Raw genomic sequence first — 25350 nt, 5'->3', positions numbered from 1 at the left:
CCATTTAAATTAATTCGAAGACAGTTTCCCGTGATGCCAGCATTTTCGATGACTATTAATAAATCACAAGGACAAACTCTAGACAGAGTAGGAATATTCCTACCTGAACCTGTTTTCAGACATGGTTGGTCATATGTTGCTTTCTCTCAAGTTCGAAGAGCGTGTGACGTTAAAGTTGTAAATACTTCATCAAAAGGGAAATTAGTCAAGCACTCTGAAAGTGTTTTTACTCTTAATGTGGTATACAGGAAGATATTAGAATAAGTTTAATCAATTTATCAGTCATTGTTTGTATCAATGTTGTTTTTATATCATGTCTTTGTTGTTATATCATGTTGTTATTGTTTATTTATTAATCAATTTATACATAATTTTCATATACATTTTACTAATTTTCTTTCATCTCTGACACTTCTATTATAGAAAAAGGGCAAATAGCAATATTAAAATATTTCTTCTAATTAATTTTCTTTCAATGTGCATGAATCCATGCACTGGGCCACTAGTTGCTATATAACAGAGGAGCCAAATATTCATTTACACCTAAAAGAAAGGTCTGATTTTCATTAATGAGAAAACATTATGTCTACAATCATAAATAATTTTTAAAAGAGGATATGGTGATCTATTCCTAAAAGGTAAAAAGTTATCTTGGCATAGATTCTGCTTCTATCAAAGAAAAATTCTATTCATGGCTGGCCAAGGGAAATATTTTATTATGATATTTTCTTAGGATGTCTGAGACTCCACATCCGTTTATTCTATGAACTTACAAATTTGACCAAATAATGTGTCTTGAAATGTTCAAATTATCAGAGAATGTATTTAAAAACTTTCAAAATAGTAAAATTTCTATGTCACCATTTCTTATCCAAGTCTTAAAGTTCTGTAGGAATGAGTCAGCCAGAGTATTCCACTATAGAACATTAGGCATGTAAATGATACTTATAAGACATTTACATTTGTATCAGTATCAGCACACATGTGCACACTCATTCACCAAGCTTGTGCTTCATCATGGATATTGTTCATATTGTTAGCAGGAATAGCAATCAATATATTAACCTTTGTCATTTCTAGATCTGATTACAGAAATGTACATAAATGTACAAAAGTACATAAAACAAACCACAGTTTATTGAAGTGTTTACATTATATAACCACCACTCATGTCAAGAAATAAAGTGTTGCCAGCACCTTTGAAAGCCCTCTGTGTATCCCTACTGATAACAAGACCCTACTTCTCTCTCCAGTTATAACCACACCTGATTTTTGTGACCATAATTTCCTTGTTGTATTAGGCACACACAGGAAGCAACATAGTGTAGTTTTGCCTTTTTTGGAAATTTATTTAAATAAAATTACACTGTAGTTTTAATACTTCACATATTATTATGTTCATGAGATTCTTTTTATTTTCTTCATTTTCATTGTTTCATAATATTCTATTGTATAATAGACTGCAACTGATTTATTCATTCTACTGTTGATGAGCATTACCAGCTTGGGCTGCTAAGAACATTTTTGACATGTATTCTGTTATACCTAGAGATAGAATTGTTGGCTAATGGAGTTTTCACATCTTTAACTTAACTGAACGCTGAACTGGTTTACAGAGTTGTTGTACCAATTTACAAAACCTGCATCACTGCATGAGACTTTATGCTTGATATGAAATAGAATCTTGCTAGAACTTAATTTGCATTTCTGCAATTGCAATTTTTGACATTGACTATGATTTCACATGTTTTCTCACCACTATTCAAGTCCTTTGCCCATTTTTCTATTCAGTGGTCTTTTTTTTTAATCCATTGGAGATATTTTTAAAATCTATTTTTATATATCCTGGATACTAATCTTTTATAAAATATAACCTCTCTGTTCTTACATTTTATTTGTGTGTTTTTTTATGAACCAAGGTATGATATTAATATAGTTTAAATATAGTTTTTTTCTTTTTTTAAAAATGTTTTTATTTATTTCAGAGAGAGGAAGGGAGAGGGAGAGAGATAGAAACATTAATAGTGAAAGAAAACCATCAATCAAGTGCACACCCCCTACTGGGGAATGGAGACTGCAACGCAAGCATGTGCCCTGACTTGGAATCTAACAGTGACTTCCTGGTTCATGGGTCGATGCTCAACCACTGAGCTACATTGGCCAGGTTAAGTTTAAATATAGTTTAATGCAGTGATGGGCAACCTTTTGAGCTTGGTGTGTCAAACTTCGCCAAAAAAACTGAGCATAACTCGGGTAGTGTGTCACTTTGAGGAAAAAACTAACTTCAAGACTCTAGTCGCAAATGTTTCATCCTCAGGAGCAGCAAATGTTTCATCCTCGGCATGCGGCCGCGTGTCATCAGAAATGGCTACGCGTGTCAGTGCTGACACGCATGTCATAGGTTCGCCATCACTGGTTTAATGAATATTTTCCCCTTATGGATAATGCTTTTGAGGTCTTGCTTTAAAAAAATGTGTCTCAAACCCAAAGTCGTCATGATATTGTCTACTTGGAGTTCTGGAGTTTTGCTTTCACACTTAGGTCTTTAATGTACTTGGAATTGGATCTTATGTATGGTGCAATGTAGAAATCTAATTGAATGTTTCCCATGTAAAAATCCAAATCATCTTATCACTATTTATTAAAAACACATTCCTTTTCCAGCTGCCCAACCATTAAGTAAGTGCCATGTTTTCTAGAGTTTTTGGTAGCACTCTAATTCAAGGTACCAATTCCTGGTAAATAAATAAACCCTGAAATTCCACTGGCTTAAGTTACTAGTTTATTTCTTTTTCCTTTTTTTACTAGTTTATATCTTGATCATGCAAAATCCAATTTGTAAAGAGGAGTTGGAAATGGTTCTGTTTCATGAACTCTTCCAATGCCTAGCCTGATGGAAGCTTAACTAACTTCAAGATGTTACTTCAAAGGTTTGCCTTGGCATCCACATTTAGTTGGCAGACAGATGAAGAGAGAAGTTTAAAGATCATGCAGGAGGTATTTATGGGCCAGACCTATCAGTATCATGTGTCATTTATGCTCACATCCCATTGGCCAGAACTCAGTCATGTGGCCACTAAAAGGAAGGATGGGAAATGTTGCCCAGGTGAGAAAAGGTAAACAGTATATGCCATATTTGTCAATCATTTTTCTTTCCTTGACTCACTGCATGAGCCAAGAACCACAGTACAATGCTGATTAGAAGTTGTAATGGCATCATTACAGTTTCTCAATGTTTCACTGATAAGTAGAATAATTGCTGTAGAATTTTTTATATACTGTTTATCAGATTAAGGAAGTAATCTTTTATATTTATACTAGTGGCCCAGTGCACGGATTTGTGCACATTGAAAGGAAATTAATTAAAAGAAATATTTTAATATCACTATTTACCCTTTCTCTATAATAGAAGTGTCAACCAAATTTGCGATCGACAATGAAAGATCAAAACACACATGTGTGACTGGCACTAGAGAGAGCTTTATATGTATCGCGCATGCGCGGGTCAACTTAACCTTTTATATATATATATACTAGGGGCCCAGTGCACGAAATTCATGCACGGGGGTGGGTCCCTCAGGCTGACCTGCACCCTTTCCAATCTGGGAGCCCTCAGGGAAGCCCTCTCCAATCCGGGAGTTTCTGTCTGTCTTTGCAATCATATGAGCGAATTGTCTGAGACCCCAACCCAGTTTGGTTTGGTGCTCACAGAATAATAGAGGTCTTCTTTTTTTTTTTCTTTGCTCCATTGGTGGAGATTTTCTAGAAGTTTCAGGATATCTTCCTTTTAATTTTTCCTCAACACTCTGACTTTACTTATGTCTCTCACCTTCGCTTTCCCTCCATCCCCCACCCACAACAGTAACTTGCTTCAGGCTCACTTTGCTCTAGTGTCTAGGAGATCCCACAATATGTCTGCCACCAGAACTACAATTCCCAGCATTCCTGGTGCTCCCTGCGCTCTGGGCTTCCGTTTCAGGTCCAGGGGCTGCCACCAAAACTATGATTCCCAGAATTCCTGGTGCTCCCCGCACTCTTGGTTTCCGCTTCTGGTCCAGGGGCTGCAGAAACAAAAAGGACTTGGAACTCCAGCCACCCCTAGGCCGGGCTGACAGGACCGGACACTCCAGTGGCATCCCCAGGACTCCAGCCACTCAGCGCCTGCACGCATGCGCGCTACCCATAGGCCCGCCATCTTTGTTGGGTTAATTTTCATACTCACTCCTGATTGGCTGTGGGGTGTTGCGGAGGTATGGCCAATTTACATATTTGTCTATTATTAGTATAGATAATAAACTTGCTTAATTAGACCTGCTTTCTGATTTAGCTAAACTTTTTCCAACCCAGTGAAGCACCCCAACTTCTCTTTCAGGTAATTGTCATCAGCACAGCAGTAAATATCAACATGAAGCAGATTATTATTGTAGATCACACAGGGAGAACAAAGGGTAAAATGTTCAACTGCAGCAGTGTTTGACTATATTCTGCGTGGTGAGAAAACCTGAAGTCATTTTCAAGGTCCACCATTTCTTACTTCGTTTCAATCAGGTCAAGTTTCTAAACTTTCCAAATCTCCATTTTCTGGCTAATGCAAAGAAAATAGGATTCTACCAAGTCTCCTATATACCTACTCCAGGATTTCTGTGAGGATCAAATGAGATGAGGCACAGGAAAACATTTCACAGACATCTGATTAAAGTATAAAATGTTTGCACCTGGCTATAAAGCAAGTCATGTTCCTGGGCTGCAGAAACTGCAAGGAGGCTAGTCGCTAGGGAGAGTAAGCCTGGTGTTGCTATGTGACGTCATTACCCAGCGCCCACAGTGACCATTTCCAGGCTGGGCTGGGTTGTGGGTCGCATTTTGCGCCTTGGGGTCTTGGCAGCATTGGCTGCGATTTGGTGGGGTGTCACTATGGGGTGGTGGCACGGCATGTGTCCCACTTGGGGGAATCCAAGTGTTGCTTTGTCCACACCAGGCCCATGGTGCCATCTCTTTGTAAATGGCCAGTGCGCATCATGACAGCTACTGCGTTGAGTGTCTGCCCCCTGGTGGTCAGTGCGCATCATAGCGACCGGTCGGAGGGACACTTAGCATATTAGCCTTTTATATATATAGATTTTTAAATTGTTGCTTAATGCATAATTGACTTAAACACTTTTTCTGTACCTATTTGAATAATCATACATTCTTTCTTTTAATCTGCCAATGGGGTAAATTACATTGGTTGACATTAAAATGCTAAACCAAGTTGCATTCCTTGGAAGAATCTAAATTGGTCATGATGTATTATACTTACTACATAATACTAACTTCAGTTTGCTAATACTTTTGTTTAAAATTTCTGCATATATGTCATGAGTAAAATTGAACTATAATTTTCTTTTTTTACATTGTCAGGTTTTAGTATCAAGATTATGTAAGAATCTTAAGATGAGCCCTGGCCGGTGTGGCTCAGTTGGTTGGCATTGTCCTATACACCACAAGGTGGAGGGTTTGATTTCCAGTCAAGGCACATACCCAGATTTTGGGTTCCATATCCAGTCAGGGCATGTTTAGGAGAGCAACTGATCAATGTTTCTCTCTCATATTGATGTCTCTTTCTTTCTCTTTCTCTCACAAAAAGGAAAATCGTAAGATAAATTGCATCTTTCTTTAATCTCTGGAAGAGTTTGTGGAAGATTGCATTTATTTCTTTCTTAAATATTGGTAGAACTCACTGATGAAGCCATCTGAACTTAGTGGTGTTTTTTATGAAAAGCTTTTTAAATATTGATTCTATTTCTATTGATTATAGGCCTATGTAGTTTTATTATTAAAGTCGTATTTTTAAGGAACTTATTTTATCTAACTAGAAGCCTGATGCACGAAGATTCGTGCTAGAATGGGCTTTCCTTTCCCTGGCTGCCAGCACCGCCTTTCCACTCCAGCCCAGCCCCTTTCCACTCAGGCCCCGGAGTCACCTCTTTCCGTTCCGGGAGCCACCTCTTTTCACTCCGGCCCCGCCTTCCCATGCTGCCCAGAGGCCCTGAGAGACCAGGGGTGGGGCAGAACACCTGCGTCGTCACCACGGCAACGACGCAAGCATCCCGCCCCCATCACTCGGTGCCTGTGTATGCAAATTAACCGCCATCCTTGTTGGGTTAATGTACATATCACTCCTGATTGGCTGGTGGCATAACAGAGGTACGGTCAATTTACATGTTTGTCTATTATTAGGTAAGATTTTTCAAGTTTATTGATACAAAGTTGCCTATCTGTAGTGATACCCCATTTTTTAAATTCCTGATATTAGAAATGTGTGCCTTCTCATTTTTTCCTTGATCAGTGTACCAAAGTTTTATCAACTTTATTACATGTTGAAATACAGTATCAACTTTTAGCTTCATTGATTCTCTGTACTATGCATTTACTTTCCATTTCATTTACTTCTCTTTATTATTTTTCTTCTTCATTGTTTGGTTTATTTTGCTGTGGATTTTGTTAAGTTCTTGAGATAGATATTCAGCTCAGTCTTTTTCCTCTTCTTATGAATAGATTTAAGGCTCTATATTTCCCACTAAGAACTGATTTAGCTATGCCCTATAAGTATTGATGTATCATATTTTCATTTCCAGTCAGTTCAAAATATTTTCTCATTTCCATATTGACTTATGTTTGATCTGTAAGATATTTAGAAAATTTCAGGAGTATTTTCTACATCTTTTGCTAGCATAATTGCACTATTATACATAATTAGAGATGTGTGTAGCACCAGACACTTAAACCCTTATAGCACTAGAAAGGCAAAGGAAAAATGTTAAACATAAGCTCCAAAGTATTATATGAGAGAGGGATTTGAAAGTGCAAATAGCACATTTGCAAAGAGCAAAGACACTATATGCAATATTAGCATAATTGCATTCTGGTAAGAGAAACATAATCTCTATTATTTTAGTCCCTTTGCAATGTACTGAGACATTTTGTTCCATGTGTGATTAAGAAGGTATAGGATTGCCTGGCCGGATGGCTCCATTGATTAGAGTGCATCCTCTGCACCAGGAGGGTTTCAGGTTTGATCCCTAGTCAGGGTACATATGGGAGGCAGCCAATAGATGTTTCTCTCTACCCCCACCCCCCAAATCAATAGGGACATATCCTCAGGTAAGGATTTTTTAAAAAGACGAAGGTATAGGGTACAGTGTTTAATAGATATACAGAGGTCAAGTGCTTTAATTGTGTTGGTCACACCCTCTATAGTGTTTTCCGATGGTCTTAGACTCTACAGCAGCAGTTCTCGTGACCCACAGGTTGAGAACTGCTAGCAGGGTCGCCTAAGACCATCGGAAAACACAGATATTTACATTACAATTCATAACAGTAGCAAAATTACAGTTATGAAGTAGCAACGAAAATAATTTTATGGTTGGGGGTCACCACAACATGAGGAACTATATTAAAGGGTCACGGCATTAGAAAGGTTGAGAACCACTGCTCTATACCCTTAATAAGTCCCCCCAAATTCAACTTTTTTGTGATTGGCAAATTCCCTAGAACAATGGTGTTTTAGTCTGGCAAATTTTACCTGGTAATTCCTAATCATTTTGTAAGCTCTTTGATGTGACACGTTTAATATATTTTTATATCTTATCCAACATTTTCAGTTGGTTTTGATGAGAAAGTTGACCTAAATAACCTGACCATTTCCAGCACCTGGAAGTTCTAGCTCCTGTCAGTGCTATCAGCTCTGATTTTTCTCTAATTTAGAACTATTTTGTGTGAAGTAATACAATTCTTCTGACTTCATGTCTTTTTATTGATTTTTATATCATTTTAGAAACTTATTCAAATTTTAAACAATCTAACAATTCCTACCTAAAATATGTGGAATTCTTCCTGGCTAAAAGTTTTCAAAAGCCTATTTGAACTTTGTCTTGAAAATCCTTAACAGAATTATGAGGAGCTTATAAGGACAGACACTCTTTGATGGATAATGTGCTACTATTTCCAGCCATGGGTTTGTTTGTTTTTTCTTTTGGCTAATAGAATTGTGTAACAACGTGGGATCATGTACCACATATGGAAAGAACACGAGTTTTGGAATTGTGCCCTTAGGTCCAAATCCCAGCTCTGTCCCATCAGTACTAATTGGCTCATGGCAAATCACTTCACCTTTCTGGGCCTGTTTATTCATCTGTAAAATGGGTCTAAGACCATCTGTTCACAGGTGACTTTAAGGATCAAATGGGACCACGTGGATGTAAGCACTTAGCACCATGCCCAGCCCAGAGAAAACACCCAGGAGGGGTCTTTTCTCTGTAAGGGAGGCACCAAACCCTTAAACCCTTACAGTACTAGAAATGCAAAGAAAAAATGTTAAATATAAGCTCTATAGTATTATATGAAAGAGGGATTTGAAAGTGCAAATAGCACATTTGCAAATAGCAAAGATACTATGTACATGTATGATAATGTTATGCAGGGAAAAGTGCAACTCAGAGAACAATTAATAAAGAAAAATGTCGCTTAAATTCTTTGTTTCATTTTTTTCTGTTTCTGAAATTCTTAAAAGAATGGAGTCCCTTTTAGAATTCATAATGCCGGGTTTGGGTCGTTTTGCATTTTATATGTGTGCAGCTGTTCTTCCACTATAAGTATGCACATCTGCTCATTAGCAATACAATATAATTTCTACTGTCTAATTATTTGCAGATGATGGATTCCTTGTACATGGTCTAAAAAAAAAGATACTCCTTCAAAATTGGTGACTTATCTAAAAAACTAACTTAAAAGGGTCAGCACAACAAAGTTCAGATATTAATTTGGCGAGTTCAAGTATATGAACACCACTCTTAATTGATGCCAACTTGATGAGAAACAAGGAAAATAGGATTTTTCTCTCTCCAATTAATGTTTCCCAGTAGAGAGCAAGGCGGGGGAGGTGAGCTCCCTTCTCTACTGTGCACCTGGAAAGAGGTTAGGAAGCAAACCTGCTCAAAATGGAGTGGACGAACCCACCCCTGATTCTCTGGGGGCCTCATGAGAACAATCCACCTAAAGTGATGCTTAGTGGGGAGAGGAGAAGGGGATATGTGGGATCAAAGGGCACTGAGTGGAAGAGAGTCCTTGGGGGTCTCTAGTTCCAACCAAGGGCTGAGGAGACACATTAATTCCCTACTCATGGATCTGAGGGCTACCACCAGGCCGGGTGTATGGTCCTGGGGCCCCATGAGACCTAACACCACAGATAGTGTGGCCCACTGGGCAGGCCTGACAAAGCTTTCAGAGGACCACTGGGAGCTCACTGTGGGAGGGGATGGAGGTATGAGAGGAAAAGAGGCACTGAGGAGTCAATTGAGGATAAAGGGTATAAACCAAGTAGAGGATGATCAGGAGTATTGAGGACATCTTCTGGGGGAAGATCATAGAGAAAAAGTGGAGAAATACTGGGGTTCAAGAAGGAGCATTCCCTCCTACATCCTGACACACACTCATGGGGCAGGAACTGTTTTACTGATGGGGAAAGTGAGACTCACACATTAATTTTTCAATGAGAAAAATCTTCTTACCTAATAAAAGAGAAATATGCAAATTAACCATCACTCTGCTATGCCCACAGCCAATCAGAGTGAGTATGCAAATTATCCATCACTCCGCTATACCCACAGCCAATCAGAGTGAGTATGCAAATTAACCCAACAAATATGGAGGTTAATTTGCATATGCAGGTGTGAAGCAGCCTAGAGGGGCGTGACACCTGCTATGAGGGGAAGGGGGGTGGCGGAGGGAGCTACAGGAGCGGTGCTCCAGACAGAAGCAAGGACTTGCTGGCTCCCGGGCGGGCAGCCGGAGAGCGGGGACTTGCTGGCTTCCGGGCAGCTGGGAGTGAAGCAAGGGGAAGGAAGGCCTATTCTTGCACGAATATCGTGCAACCAGCCTCTAGTATTTAACATGAAGCTTACTTTCTAGAAGAAGAGATAGTTAATAAACAAGTTAGCAGACAAATTATTGTACCTGTAATAAATGTTAGGCAGGAAGGAGAGTGCAGTGAGAAACCTGGGAGTGGGGATGAGGAAAAATACTTTCGTTCAGGTAGATCGGGGAAGACCTCTCTGAGGACAGAACATTTTGAGCTGAAGAAAAGGAAGGAGCCAGTCAGGCCAAGAGCTATGGGCAGATAGAACAGTAGGTGCAGGCTCCAAGGCAAGACAGTGCTTGTGTACAAAGGCCACAGTAACAGAAATGCTGTGTAAGGGCTGGGGAGGGATAAAAACATTGGAGAAGTAGGCACCAAGCAGCTAATCCCTGGCCATGCTGACCAGGGTAAAGAGTCTGTATTATTGTCCCGAAGAAAACAGACAACGAGCCCTGTGCTTTAAGCAGGAGAGGGACATACTTTGTTTTGTGTCTTTAACAGGTCATTATGGAGAAAGGGTTGGGAAAGGACAAGAAGGATCAGTTATGAAGCTACTTGTAGCAGCCAGATAAGAAACAATACAACTAGGACGCAGTGGCCAAGTGGTGGTAGAGAGAAACAAGACTTGGCAAGGCTGTGTAACTTTCCCAGGCCACACAGCTAGCACGTGGCATACCCAATTAAAGCCGTATCTCCTCTAACCCCAGAGTCCATACTCTTAACTGCTTAACAGATTTCATTAAAGACATTTAATTGGGGAACATTTTAATTAAGATCTTCAGAGGAGTGACTGGGAGTTCATCAGCTTAGAGTTGAAGGCTATTTTAGTATGGATATAGTTTCATCTGTTGTAGAAAATAAAAAGGCCTAAAATAAACCAAAATAACAGTAGCTTAAAGAAGACAGTTCTTGTATAGAATCCAGCCTGGGATGGTAACTCTGGAGCCTTCTATCTTGTAATACCTCAATTACAAGTGTAAAGCCCCCATCCCAGTGGTCCATACGGTTCACCACTACCAGCACATGCAACCTGTGGGAAGGGAGGAGGAGGAAGAGAACATCCCTTCCTCTCAGTGCACACAACCCAGAAGTTGTGTACCATCACTTGTAGTCATGGCCGGGGAGTCAGAATTTGACACATACTTAGCCATAAGGCTTCCGGGATATTTAGTTGTTATGAGTAGAAGCATATTCAGCTAAAATTCCAATACTACAGAAGTAGGGAAACTGATATGGGTTCAACGCCTAGTTTCAACCAGAAGGCCTCTGCAGGGAGGCCATTGCTCCTTCAGTAGTGCTCTGGAGCAGCCCCCACCTGCAGCCACAGTTCACCAGGAAGGCCTGGAGCTACTGCAAGAGGTACATAATCCACCTGCACTGCAGGTATGGTAGAGGCTATAGGACACATTATGTGTGTAAGAATTTCCATTTTCCAGAGGTAGGGGGACATTGTGTTGGTTAATAAAATAGGCATTCAGTTTAAAGTGTGATTAAATCCATAGTCGCATTTTAATATATTTGCTTTAAAAAATGTACTAAGGGCCCAACTATATCACAGGGAGCTCCATGAAAACATTTAGCAACGTGGATATAAAAATAAATAGACCTGGTGAAATTGTGTTGTATTGAGAACATAACAATGCCTGTCATTTGCATGGTACTTAACCATTTTTAAGTTATTTTCAGATTATTTTAATTCTAATGATGGCCCATGAAGTAAGCTATATAAACATTAGTATCCCTTTTTCTGAAACCATAGGTTTAGAATGAATAATTGTTTTGGCCAAGGTTGCAAGATTGGGAAGAGATCCAGCTGGGGCCAGAACCCAAATATAAATCTCAGGTTCTGACACGTTGCCTGGAGACCAGAGGAGCTTGGGGACCGTGTGGTCAAGAATGAGCATGCCCAGTCTACCCTTAGAAGCCTGGAGGAACTTTATTTCTCCAATTAATAAAAAAGACAGACTAGGACATAGTAGCTTAAACAGTGCTATCTGAAAGCTCTGGCAAAAGTACAGATTTTGTGGTAATTGGTAAATTAATAGAAAAGTCTACCCTATTTACTGGCCAAATGTATAATGATGCCATTAGGTCTGCTACTCCACACAACACTAATCCATTGAGTGGTACTCTCTCAGGACTCACTGCATATTGGCTGTGGAATTATAGGTGTCTGGCCCCACCTATATCTTTAGAAGCCTACACTTTCTAATAGTTCTCTTATGGGCTTTGCTCCCTTCAAAAGGGGAGACATGGGGACTCCCTCCTTTTCCATCAGGATGGAGACTGTGAGAGCCGCCTTTAGTACTTGGAAGCAGTGAAGAACATGCAGGGTATTCTCTGTCTAATCTATGTCATGAATACCCGAGTTAATAAAGCTGACTTTAATTAAGCTCAAATTCCTGCTTTTTCTTCTACAGTAGACACTTGACATTAGCAAGAATCCCACCTCTGCAAATATTCAGGAAGACTGCTTTTCCCACAAAATGAAGTAAATTATAACTAAAACATTTAAGTGGCCCCTTCAAATCCCTAATGATTTTATAAACAAGGTACTAAAGTCTTTCAACATGCTAATTAAAACACATTTCTCTTGAGTCATAGTTCTGTGGAGAATTGTGTGTTTCCTGGGTACAGCTTCACATCAAAGGTCAATGCCTTCTCCACTTTTACTCAAGTTTTGTCTTTCTGGTGACAAGCAATTCTGGTAAAGGCAAGACCATTCCTTAGGCAGTTTTAGGAGTCACTCTTGTTTCTGGAAAAGAACCTATTGCTTCACAGACCAGAGTCTCCACCAAATCCAACATGCCACTTGTTGCCTCCGAAATGTCCATTTTCTGAGTCAGAGCACTCAGTCTTAAATGTCTCTATTTACCTCATCTGCTCAAAGGGATGCTTTTCTTTTCTGTGCCACTTTTCACTAAGAAACATGACAAGAGTCACCATGGGACGTCAAGTAGAGAATTGAGAGGCTGTGGTCAGAGTGTCAAGTTCATGTGCAGCCCAGCTATCTCCTGCAACATTACCATATATATATGCCCATCATTCAGGAAGTGAGCTTCAAATTCTTACCTCAGAAAAATTAGAGGTGAAGATATGTTTTAGGACATCAGGGCTCCCTAGACATAGTTAATCCATTGATACCAAGATTATTCTAAACTTATGTTTCTTTGCTTTTAATGTTCCAGTTTTAACACATGTTTGTTTTAATGATTTCAGGTTAATATTTTGGTCTATGGTCTTATAGACATTTATCTGAATGCTCACTTGATTCCAGTACATTGAGATTAAACAATGTTCTTCCTTTAGGAATACATTTTTCCCTATGCATTAACCATACTTCTACTTATTCCTGACCACTTAGTGATTTAGCACCACCTAGCACAGTACCTAGCTAACAGAGTAGAAACAAGATACATGTTGTTAATTAATATCTTTCATAGTAATTCAGAAATATTGAGGGAGGATATGGATATGATATGGTCTTAGGTCATAGATCCCAAATCTTAAACCCAATTCTGAATTCTGAATTACCAGGGAACCTTTTAATCAAACCACTAACCAGTCTTGAAGAAACAATTTTTTGTGTCCTCCAGTCAATGTCTGAGTCAATGGTAAAACTATTAACAAAATGGCTTTAGACCTCTAATTTATAGAGCCAAATGAACATGGTTAGCTAATAGTTATTGAATATAATGAGCACAATGATTAAGCTGAATAGGGGGATTATTCAGGATTTTTGTTATTGCAAGTAGTAGAAACCCAACAAACTAGCTTTAGTAAAACAGAGGAAAGAGGAGGATATGTATTAACCCTCACTTCTTGGAATGCTACAAGGAGAACTCTCAGAATTGAAGGAAGAACTGTAGGAGCATGAAATCTCAGGGCCTCAAGTCTCCTGAAGGTTCTCTCTTCCCAACTCTCACTTCTCAGTGTCTCTGCTCATCTTCCTCACTTGCTTATCCTGTGAACAGACTCTTTCCATGCTCAGTGCACCATCACCTTGGCACCCCAGTAAAGTGAGAACACTAGTTTCTCTCATCAAGAGTCCTAGGGAAGGACTCCAATTGGTCCTGCTTGGGTCACATAACTGTTCTTTGGACCAAACATTGTTGACAACAGGAAAAGATACTGTGATTGGCCAGACCTGGGTCATGTGATCATTCATTTGGTCTTTTTTTCCAGAAGGTTCATGGGAAACCTTGCAAGGCAGAGAACGATTGTTACCATGGCCCATCACACTGAACTATCCAAAAAGGTAATTCTAATAATAATGTGGGAAGATCAGATATCTTGTGATTTACTATGAGTGACTGTGTATATTGCATCAAGCACTATTCTAAGCAGGATCAAATGTATGAAAGGGCAGAGAAACTCTCCTCCTAGGTGTGCAATTTGCCCAAATATCAGTGTAAAAATGTCACTCAACAATCAAATCCCATGGTCCTTAAACCCCAATTTCATTTTTTGGCTTATAGAACTAAAGCTAAAGTTTAACAAGATGACCTCTAAAGTCTTTTCCAGTCTATGCAACCCAGTTAGAATAAAAATACCCCAAGAAGAATAGCACACCAACCAATATGGTATACTACTAGTGTTATGAGCTATATTGTATTTTCCTAGTACCCACAAATCATAATTTTAAATCCTAACCTCCAGTACCTCAAAACATAACCATATTGGGAGATAGTCATTAAAGATTAAGACTAAATGAGGCCAGCCCAGATGAGTGGCTCAGTGGTTGAGTGTCGACCTAAGAACCAGGAGGTCATGGTTTGATTCCCAGTCAGGGCACACGCCCAAGTTTTGGGCTCGATCCCCAGTGTGGGGCATGCAGGAGGCAGCCAATCAATGATTCTCTCTCATCATTGGTGTTTCTATCTCTCTGTCCCTCTCACTTCCTCTCTGAAATCAATAATAAAAAAACAAAAACATAAAAAAAAGATTAAATAAGGTCATTTGGGTGGGCCCTAATTAAATCTGAGTGATGCTATTATAGTAAGAGGAGATTAGAATACAGATGCACACAGAGAAGACAGTGTAAAGATAAATAGAAGACAGGCAGGGTAAAACCAACCCTGCCAACACCTTCATCTCTGACTTTCAGCCTTCAGAACTGTGAGAAAAGTTTCTGTTGGTTAAGCCACCCAGACTTAGGTACTCTGTTATTGCATCCCTAACAAATTAGATAGTAAACAAATGATTTCAAAAAGGGCTAAGGCACAGTTGAGATAAATTTAATATGTGGGATGGAAGACCAAGAGGTTCTTTTAAGATTCTTTTCTAAAGTAGAATTCCTCCATGAGATTCAGGGGCCAGTACTAGTGACCTAATTGTCTGAGGTGTACTGGTAAAAGTATGATAAAATTGGTAAGAAGTTAAGAGAAATAAGGAGAGAAAAGTGGATAACAGACTTCACCCTTTTCAAAATTTCACCAGGGCTAAGCATAAGGTGATTCTTTCAGATAATGGCATTATGGTTGGCCTGGCCAAAGGGTGCATACCCAACCTCAGGGATCTATAGGAGACTGTTCCTACATGACTTCAGGCTTACTGGGCTCCTGGAATGTGTCTCCAATTGAGAATTTTGGGGTTCTCAGCATCCTTCCCTGACCCTTGGCTTTGAGAAGCAAATGGCTGAATGGCTGCTCATAGCAATCACCTTTAAGAGCTCATCAGGCACAGCTGCCACTGAGCCTGTCTCACTTGATATGAAGGGAGGCTGGTAGTCCACATTGGGGTGACACCTGAACCTTCTGATTATAGTATTCTTGCCCTACTAGTCCTCCACTGCCCCTGTCCCCTACATCATTGCTCTCCCACCAGGGACTCATCCCCCCATGTCTAACCACACTTCACTAAAATGGAAAACTGGTTCTTGGCCTCCTTCCTAGGCCTTCACCCACTCTGGTGGGTTTGCCTGGATCCTGGGCTTGCCTTACGCTGGTTCATTTATCAATTTGTTACTCTTGTCTTAGCTCTGACCTTCACCCTTTGGCAAATCACACTGACATTGGGAGGTTCTCAGAACCAGGACCCACCAGCCTCTGCTGTTGAATCACATTAAGGTTCCAGCACAAAGCACAATGAGCATGTGGAAAAAGACATCCATTCACCAGGAAACTGCCAACACAGCATACCCGTTACACAAAAACCTGACACTAAAGGAAAGCATTTTTTTTTTATAAATATACTGATTGCTAAATGAACAGGGTTTATGAAAATCATATAGGACTTTTCAGCTTATAAGCCTCATAATATCAGATCATCCCATTGCCAAAGCAGTGATCATAAGGCTGTTAGATGAGATCTGGAAATGGCTCCATTATTGAATATTATAATAATATTTGCCAACATGGGATTTTTGCTTGTGTGTACATTCAAATAAAATTTCTGGCCACCATTGTTTATAACACAAATATATTAATATCTCCATATAACAAATTTCACAGAAAACAAATGAAATATTTAAATAATGAAAGCATTGTGGAGCTACTGAATACTGCATTTTACCTTTATGTTCTTTTTTCTTTTTTTATCACCCACAGACATTAAAAAACACATAGCCAATAATGTCAAAAGATGAGAAAGGCTACATTCAGGAAAATAAAGGAACCATAAATCAGAAAACTTTGGAGCTGCTAAAAGACACTTTAATTTTGTAGACAAAAGACTGCATTAAGGAGGAATAATGCAATAATAAAGGTGAACGAACCTCTATTGTCTGGCATCTTTCTCTGTGGGAATTTTCCCACCCCTGACAGCTGTAAAGGGGGGAGGGGCACCGACTGTGGCTGCGCCTTTATTCTCTCACCCTTTTTCTCCCCAGCCCCTCCTCTTCTCCGTCAATAAATGTCTGCAATCATATTCTTGAGCTCCTGTGTGATTTCAAGGTTCATCTCTTCCATGCAGCTCAAACACTAATTATCCCAGCTGTAATTAGTAAGATAATTAAATACTGGCTCACTCATCTACCTTGGGTCGGGTCATGATTCTCCCAGAAGACCTTGAGCAGCTCCTCAAAGCTGATGCGCTCTGGCTGGTACACCACCCGGACTACTTCGGCATGCCCAGTTTTTCCTTGAAAGAAACAGAATGTACAACCAAAATTCACTGACAGCATCAATTTATTACAAGTTATTTATTAAAAAACAACAACCCACTAGACCAAGGCTAACATCCTTCCCTTTGAAGGAAGCGTGGGAGCATAATTGTGCTTTAGCTGAGGTTTTGTTCTAAGTCTCTGTCACTGGTTATTTTCCCCTAAAAGCATACAGTTGTCATTTATCAACCTTCCTGACGATGCTGAATTCTCCACTGTGCTCTATCTTTTTTCAAATTTCACAAGAAAACAAGCTCGAGTTTTCATTTTTCCAATTTCACCCTTATGAAACCTTATGGATCCCCTCTGACATAGTGCTTGAGATTTGAAACCCTGCAAAGGGGAATGAGTTGATTTATTTTTATCATCATGCCTTGCTGTATGCAGTAAGCTCAGCTGCAATTCAGAGAGAGATGGTGCCAAATAGAGAAACTTGTAAAATGCAGACCTATAACTTGTTCATGTTAGATAAATTCATTAACAGAGGAACAATTTGCTGAGCTGTTAACACTGAGGCAAGGTCAGGTTCAGATACCCAGTGGGGCAGGAAGTGCTTTCTCAGCCCACTTTGTCTATGTGGTAAACAACTACTGTAGCAAATGTCTGTCTCCAGCACCTGCGCCCATTCTCAAAGGTGGTCTCCAAGATTCTGTGGATCCGTGAAAAGGATATTTGCAGTATCACTTACACCTACAGAATTCATACCCTTCCTTATTTTACAGTGTTAGGACATCCTATATAATAAAAGCCTAATATGCTAAGTGTCCAGTCGTCTGATTGGCCGTTCAACCAATAAAAGTATAATATGCTAATGATATGCTAAGGCCGCTCAACCACTCACTATGTCATGCACTGACCACCAGGGGGCAGATGCTCCGATCGGTAGGTTAGCTTGCTGCTGGGGTCCAGCCAATTGGGACTGAGTGAGACAGGCCGAATACACCCTGGAGCCTCCCATGGTCCCTTCCTGGCCCTGATCATGCACCGGTGGGGTCCCTTGGTGTGGTGTCCCTAGGCTGGCCTGTTCCCTCTCCCAATCCAGGACCCTCAGGGGATGTCAGAGAGCTGGTTTTGGCCTGATCCCGCAGGCCAGGCCAAGGGCCCCCACTGGTGCACGAATTCGTGCACCAGGCCTCTAGAAGTAGATAATAGAAATGTCCATATAAACATCATCTCCATATTTAACTTTGTTGTCCATCTCTCTTCAATCCTTTCATGTGTAATAAGACATTTAGCCTCACCTAAAGAGCTATCTGACCTTTGCATAGGCCTCTAGGTTATGGTAATCTATTTCTCTGGTAGAAGTGTTATTCTTTAGGGTGGAGGTCCCACACCAACAGTCTTAAGATGGAGACTGCGAATCTTAAGATTGAGCAGCTCCTCAAATCTTAGGATAAGGTTGCCTATACCCAACAATGTTAAGGTGAGGGCTAAAGACCAACCATATGACTGAGGGTGGGGATGACACAGACAGAGTTCCATGCTACGGACAATCAATCAATCTATCTATCATGCCTATGTAATGAAGCCCCAATAAAAACTCTGGACACCAAAGCTTTCACCAGTTTCCTGGTTGGCCATACTCTCTGCATATGGTCATACATGGATGCCAGAAAGTAACACATGGGCGAGTAACACCCTCACTGCATGTGACAGGACACAGAGGCTTTGCACTGGAACCTTTAGGTTTCTGCTCTATGCATCTCTTACTTTGGTTGATTTGCCCAAAATAATCTGTAACTGAGAATAACATCTCTCAGTGAGTCCTAACTCATTATCAAACCTCACTGGTTCCAGGAATCCCTTGAACTTACACCTCAATTTGTAACCCTGTTTTCATATTTGTTGGTAGTCCCACCTTCATTCTCACAACCATCTTATGGTGTAAGCAGCGAAGGTAAAGCTCCCCATTCTACAAATACAAACACTGAGAGACGTATAAGTTAGATTTGCACTAAGTCAAATATCTAGCAAATTTCTGGACCATAACCTGAAAAAATACCTTCTGACTTTTTCCAGGATTCTGTCTAACACATCAAAGCAAAGAGAGCAAAGTGAACATGAATCCAGAAAAGGAAAAATATCTATTCATTATATTTTATCTTCTTTCATATTTAAATTTGTTTGATTATAGGGACAATAGTTTGCAAACAGTATGAAGCTTAGAAAATGTGGAGAAGTATAAAAAAGAAAATGAAAATCATCTATACTCCTCCCTTATAAGTACTATCAATATTTTTTACTCATCTCTTTCTGGATATGTACCAGATATGCGTGCACGCGCCTGTGCGCGCGCGCGCACACACACACACACACACACACACACACACACCGCCACATATAACTTGTTTTAGTATAATCACTGCATCAGGCTTTATTCACTTACCAGCATGTTGTGAGTATTTCCCCATATCACTGAAGTTTTTAAAAAATACCATTTATAGTGACTATATAACACTCCAAAGAGGGTTGTGCTATTATTACTTATTCAATCATTCCCTGTCATTGGGCATTTAGACTGCATCCTGTTTTTATCTATGAATATACATATCTTTTCACATTTTTGAGGCTGTCTCAAGCCATATATTTGTGGAATTTCTAAATCGATGTATATAAACGTTTTTAAGTTTCTTGATATCTAATGTCAAGTTGCCATTGGCAGCATATATGAGGGCCAGTCTCAGTCACTATTACAATGCTTTTTATCATTATCAATTTATAGCTAGAATATAGTATTCTATTATTTTATTTTTAATAAATTTAATTATTAGTTAGTTAAAAGTCATGTTTATTAATTATTTTAATTTTTTATTTTTCTAATTTTTGTAATGCCTTTTTTATATTGCATTATTAATATTTTATTAATTGGTGAGCCTACATAATTTTAATTCAAATACTATAGTCATGTCAGTTAAGCATTTAGACAGATTTTATGCTAACAGATATGAAAAGAAAAATGAGGAAATTATAGGAAGATGATATATTAAGTATAATAATCATGTTATTGTAAAACCACTTTTGATCTACTTTAAAATATTACTATTTTATATTTTGAAATGTTTAAAGAAATTATTTAACTACTAAGAAGTAAAGCCCTAAGAATATTAAAAATGGCAACAATATGTTGCCAACATGACAAATATATTTATAAGAAAGGCATAGAAACCACACTAGAAATAGGCAAAAGATGTAATCACACATAGAAAGATATAAACGTAAATCAAGACTAAATCATGCTCACCACTTTTAGTGATAAAAGGAAATAAATGCATATTGCAATATTAAGATACCATCTCTTACTTATTACATTTTGTAAAACTGCTTAAAAGTGCCCTTAGTACTGATGAGGAGCTCTAGAACTGGCACTCTCCCTTGGCTGGTGCTGTGACTACACCCTTGTGAAACCCCGTTGGCATATGCAGAAAAAGCCACACAGATTAAGATTAATTCACCCTAAGTGATCCAGGAAATAGATCTCAAAGCTATAACTCCAAACAATGGAAAAGAGACATGTACACACAGAAAATTCACTCCATCATCATTACAATGGTGGAGTATTATAAGTAACCCATAAGTCAAACAAACAAACAAAAAGAAGCAAATTATGGTAGAGCCACAGGATGAAATATCATGTAACCATTAGAATACAATGCCCCAACCCTAGTAAAAGCTGTTACTTCTTACTGAATGCTGATAAAATGGCAGGCACTTTCCCTACTTGATATTCTTTCATGCTTACAACAAATTTTTCTATTGTGGAAAATACATCCTATATAATAAAAGCCTAATATGCAAATTGACCGTCACTCCAACACACAATATGGCCGCCCCCATGTGGACACAAGATGGCCGCCACAAGATGGCCAGCAGGGGAGGGCAGTTGTGGGGAACCAGGCCCGCAGGAGAGGGCAGTTGGGGGGGACCCAGGCCTGCAGGGAAGGGCAGTTGGGGGGCACCAGGCCTGCAGGGGAGGGCAGTTGGGGGGGACCAGGCTTGCAAGGGAGGGCAGTTAGGGGTGACCAGGCCTACAGGGGAGGGCAGTTAGGGGTGACCGGGCCAGCAGGGGAGGGCAGTTAGGGGTGACCAGGCCAGTAGGGGAGCAGTTAGGCATCAATCAGGCTGGCAAGGGAGTGGTTAGGGGGTGATCAGGCTGGCAGGCAGAAGTGGTTAGGGGCAATCAGGCAGGCAGGCAGGCAAGTGGTTGGGAGCCAGCAGTCCTGGATTTTGAGAGGGATCCCAGATTGGAGAGGATGCAGGCTGGGCAGAGGGGCCCCCCCTCCCCCCACGTGCACGAATTTTGTGTACTGGGCCTCTAGTATAACATAAAATTTACCATTTAACCATATTTAAGTGTACTACTAAGTGCAATCACTTGTTGTGCTTCCATCACCACCATCCATCTCCAGAACGAACTCCCTATTTCCTTCCTCCTCTCAGCCCCAGGCAATCATCATTCTACTTCTGTCTCTTTAATTCAACTACCCTTGGTAATTGATATAATTGGAATCATATAGTATTTTTGTGTATGACTGGCTTATTTCACTTAGCATAATGTCCTCAAGATTCATCCATGTTGAAACGTGTCAGAATTTCCTTTCTTGTTAAGGCTAAATAATATTCCATTGAATGTATACACCATAGTTAGTTTATCCATCCATCTCTCCAAGGACACTGGGTTGCTTCCACCTTTTGGCTATGGTGAATAATGCTGCTATAAATATGGCCATACATATATTGCTCACAACTTTACAGGAGAGATGTGCTCCCATTTTACATATAAGGAAACTAAGGCCTCTCCACAAGCTTTTTCACACAATGTCTCATAGCCAGTAAGTGACAGGATCCAGCAAAGATCCAACCAGGATTTAATGGGAGGTGAGGCTGGGGCTCATTGTATGACTCTGAGCCAGGCTTCAGATACCTGAAGTCACCAAGTGACAGAAAACATAACACAGACAGTGGCCTAGGTGAGAAGTCACAGTTGTGGGGTAATTGACATCCAGGCTGGCAAGACTTTTCCAAGATTAGGTTCTTCTTTTGCGGCAGCAATAAGGGGTCAGGAAAGATTTCCACTCAACAGCAAACACTTTCAGACATAATCTGAACACTGACATTATTTTTGGAGAGGTTTTGAAAAAAACTTGGTTGTTTAAAAGAAACTATTACCATTAAAATTCAAGATCCACCTGAATGAACAAAGTGTGGAGAAGCCTTCTTCAAACTCACCTTTAAGTTTCTTTACTTTATTTCTCCAAAGTACAAGAGCTGGTGTAAAAATACATAGTGCAAATGATCAAAAGGATTAAGGGGCCAGAAACCACTTACAGAGTGTCCACGCCTCCCAGAACTTACCAATGTGCCAGACTAATTTGATTCCAGAAACCAATCTGCAAATACTTTCTGGCGCTTCCAGAAATAAAAGGCTATATCTTAAAAATACTTCTAGCTGTTTCTTCACATAACTTTTTGCAAACAGCATAATAGATGTGATGTGCAAACATGCCTATTAACAACTCACAGCAGCATGATAAGTGCTTTCACATTGTTGTTCAAAAATATCTTGAAAAAACAAATGGAAAGGATGAACATTCTCCCTGGGCATTTCCCTGTGTGGCCTCATGGGGTAGATATGAGCAGTCATTCCTTACAAGACAAAACATCCCACAAGAGACATAAGGGAGTGTTCTGGGGTCAGAAAAATTGGGCAGTCTGGAGTCCTCGGGAGTTTTTCAGGAGCCAAATCATCTATATGCAGCCAGGTGTTTTTAAACAGCTCCCCAAGATAAATAAGCCAAGTTTTAAAAGCCCTATGTCATAGCTCTCCATCCCATGGGGGAAATGTTATCTTCAACTCTTCCAGGTTAGCATGATTAATGTTTGCTACATCGGGCAGGTGAGGAGAGAAGAGAGAGCAGGCAGGTGGCCTACTCAGTAGGACTGGGCACATGATCTGACATTCATAAATACACACAGATTGGAGGGATCTTTGTGCTGGATTTTTCGACCACCGACTTCCCTTCAGCTGGATGAGTGGCCATGCTGACCCCAGCCCTGCTCACCTGCCTGCGGACCAGTCCCCGAAATGGAATCATACTTACACGCTCTGCTCTGTTTCTGTCCCTAACCACTGAATTCTATGCAAACCTCACCACATGTCTTACTATGGACACAGTTACTACCCAGAAGAAGATATCAGATATAATTGATGAAACTTTAACACTTTACTGTATGGGTCAACACTTTGTTTTACTTATTAATTAATTAATTAATATTTACTGAGTGCCTACTAAATTCCAGGCATTGTGCTAAGTGCTGGGGATCCAATGGTAACGACTGTTAATATAGTAACAACAAAGAACACTTGCAGCCTAGGAACCAACCGCCTGCAGTCTGGGTCCAGGTAAGGAACTTCTCTCTAAAAGAAAAGGACCTGATCTATTCTATTTTTTAAATATATTTTTATTGATTTCAGAGAGGAAAAGAGAGTGAGAGAAACATCAGTAATGAAAGAGAATCATTAATCGGCTACCTCCTGCATGTCCCACACTGGGATCAAGCCTGCAATTGGGCATGTGCCCTGATCAGGAATCGACCTCGACCTCCTGCTTCACAGGTTGAAGACGCTCAACCACAGAGCCATGCCTGCTGGACCTGATCTATTTTATTGATCCTACAGGCAAGATGGTGGGTAGAAGTGAGCTATAGTTATTTTTTCATTAAATAATAACTATTCTTCAACTCCCCTCAACTTTCTCAGCCAACAAGGCCCATCCAAACTGTTAAACCAGATCAAAGAGCACACAAAAGAGCCAGGTGTGTGAAAGAAGAGGCAGAGTGGGGGATGACTAATACTGCCCCTTCCCCATACGAGATTGAAAACACTGCTTTCCTCTTGCTAATTAACTACAAAGAGGTAAGATGTCAGCTCAGTTTCATCTCCTGCTCCTGCAGGTAGAAAATGTGATTTCCAACAATGTACTCATTATATAAAAAAAAAAGTCCTAATACATCAAAATTGGATGCCCTGTGGAGTTCATTATAGGATTTGAGGAGTGTCTATACTGTCACTTTATCTTGGCTTTTTTTCTTTTGTCTCATCAGTCACTTAAAATGTCCAAAGAGAAATGTAAGCTTTAAAAAGCTTCCTATTGATTGAAAAATAGAACAAATACTGTTAGGGTGATTGTAATTTTTTTTTTTTTTTTGTCCACCATGGGAGACATGGTGGGGAATTTATAATCCTCTGGCGTGTATTTAACAAAGACACATCCTTCCGAGATTATTCTCTCCAAGGGGTGATAGCAACACAGTTGAGGACTTGATCAAGAAAATTGCTCAAGAAAACAATAAATGACAACCATTAATCCTTCATGCTACTAGAGCTTTCTTACTGCTACAAAGCTAACTAGTAGGTAACTAGTCTAGGAGTGAGTAGCTTACTAGTTTCTGTATCCAACCTGCTGATTTTAGAGGCAGGCCTGCACATGCTTTTGAGTTGATTTTTTTTTCCAGAATATGAAGTGTATGAAAAGTTTTATGTGGCTGGGCTGATCAATGCCTATTTCCTAGACCAGCACCAGCTCCCATGTGACCATGAGATGGGCAGGAATTATGAGATATTGTATTAGCAAAACTAACCTGCCAAGTCGAGAATCACGGTACCCTTGAAGCAGAGAGATCAAACACAGTTTTATTAAATGGCCTGATTTAAATTTAAAAGGGCATTGCACACTAAGAAACTAGGACTCCTTGATGCTGTTAAATTATACCACCAAGTAAAAAATGAGTCCTGCTTGTACCTTGTTATTAGTGGGCAACACAAGAGTGGTTCCCAACCCTGTGTCTTAGAGTAACGTGAAACTTTAAAAAAATACTCCCATCTCCAACTTTACCCACACTGGGGTTCTGATACTGGAGACCTAGGGTCAGTCCTGGGCATATTCTCCTCACAAAGCCTTAAGGATGCTTTTGAGGCAAAGTTGGGAAAGGAAGCCATGAAATTAAGCATTTGGTAAGTACAACTATACCAAGGAAGAGAAACCAGACAATATTTTTTAAATCAAGTCTCAGGATTATAAGGGACTCAAAAGATCAACTAGCCAAATGCCACATTGTTTCACACCATTGCAACACCCAGATGAACATCTCGAGTGGTGGGACACACACGACTTCACAAGTCATCCATGCCATTGTCGGTATGCCCTAACCGCTGGAACGCTGCATCTTTACTGAGGCAAATCTACCTTCTTCTTGTCCAGGCTGTGCCTTTGGGGTCTACTCACTCCACAACAAGTCCCAAGAAGGCTAAAGGTATAGAGCTTCATGGGCCAAATAAAGGGCACTGACTTTGGAT

General features: G+C 40.0%; 1 protein-coding gene across 2 annotated transcripts in view; it reads right to left on the bottom strand.

Moving 5' to 3' along the window:
- The window catches only part of MSRA (methionine sulfoxide reductase A), a 372548-nt gene that overhangs the window by 101863 nt on the left and 245335 nt on the right, over positions 1-25350 (bottom strand). For both annotated transcript variants that reach the window (XM_079773103.1, XM_079773104.1), the window contains one exon: positions 16871-16975. In XM_079773103.1, the coding sequence (XP_079629229.1) occupies positions 16871-16975 (105 nt within the window). The remainder of the gene's footprint in view (positions 1-16870; positions 16976-25350) is intronic.

This window comes from Cnephaeus nilssonii (genome assembly GCF_951640355.1).
Source record: "Cnephaeus nilssonii genome assembly, chromosome: 5".
Taxonomy (NCBI): domain Eukaryota; kingdom Metazoa; phylum Chordata; class Mammalia; order Chiroptera; family Vespertilionidae; genus Cnephaeus; species Cnephaeus nilssonii.
Note: the sequence above shows the minus strand (reverse complement) of the source record. Positions and strands in the feature narration are given on the sequence as shown.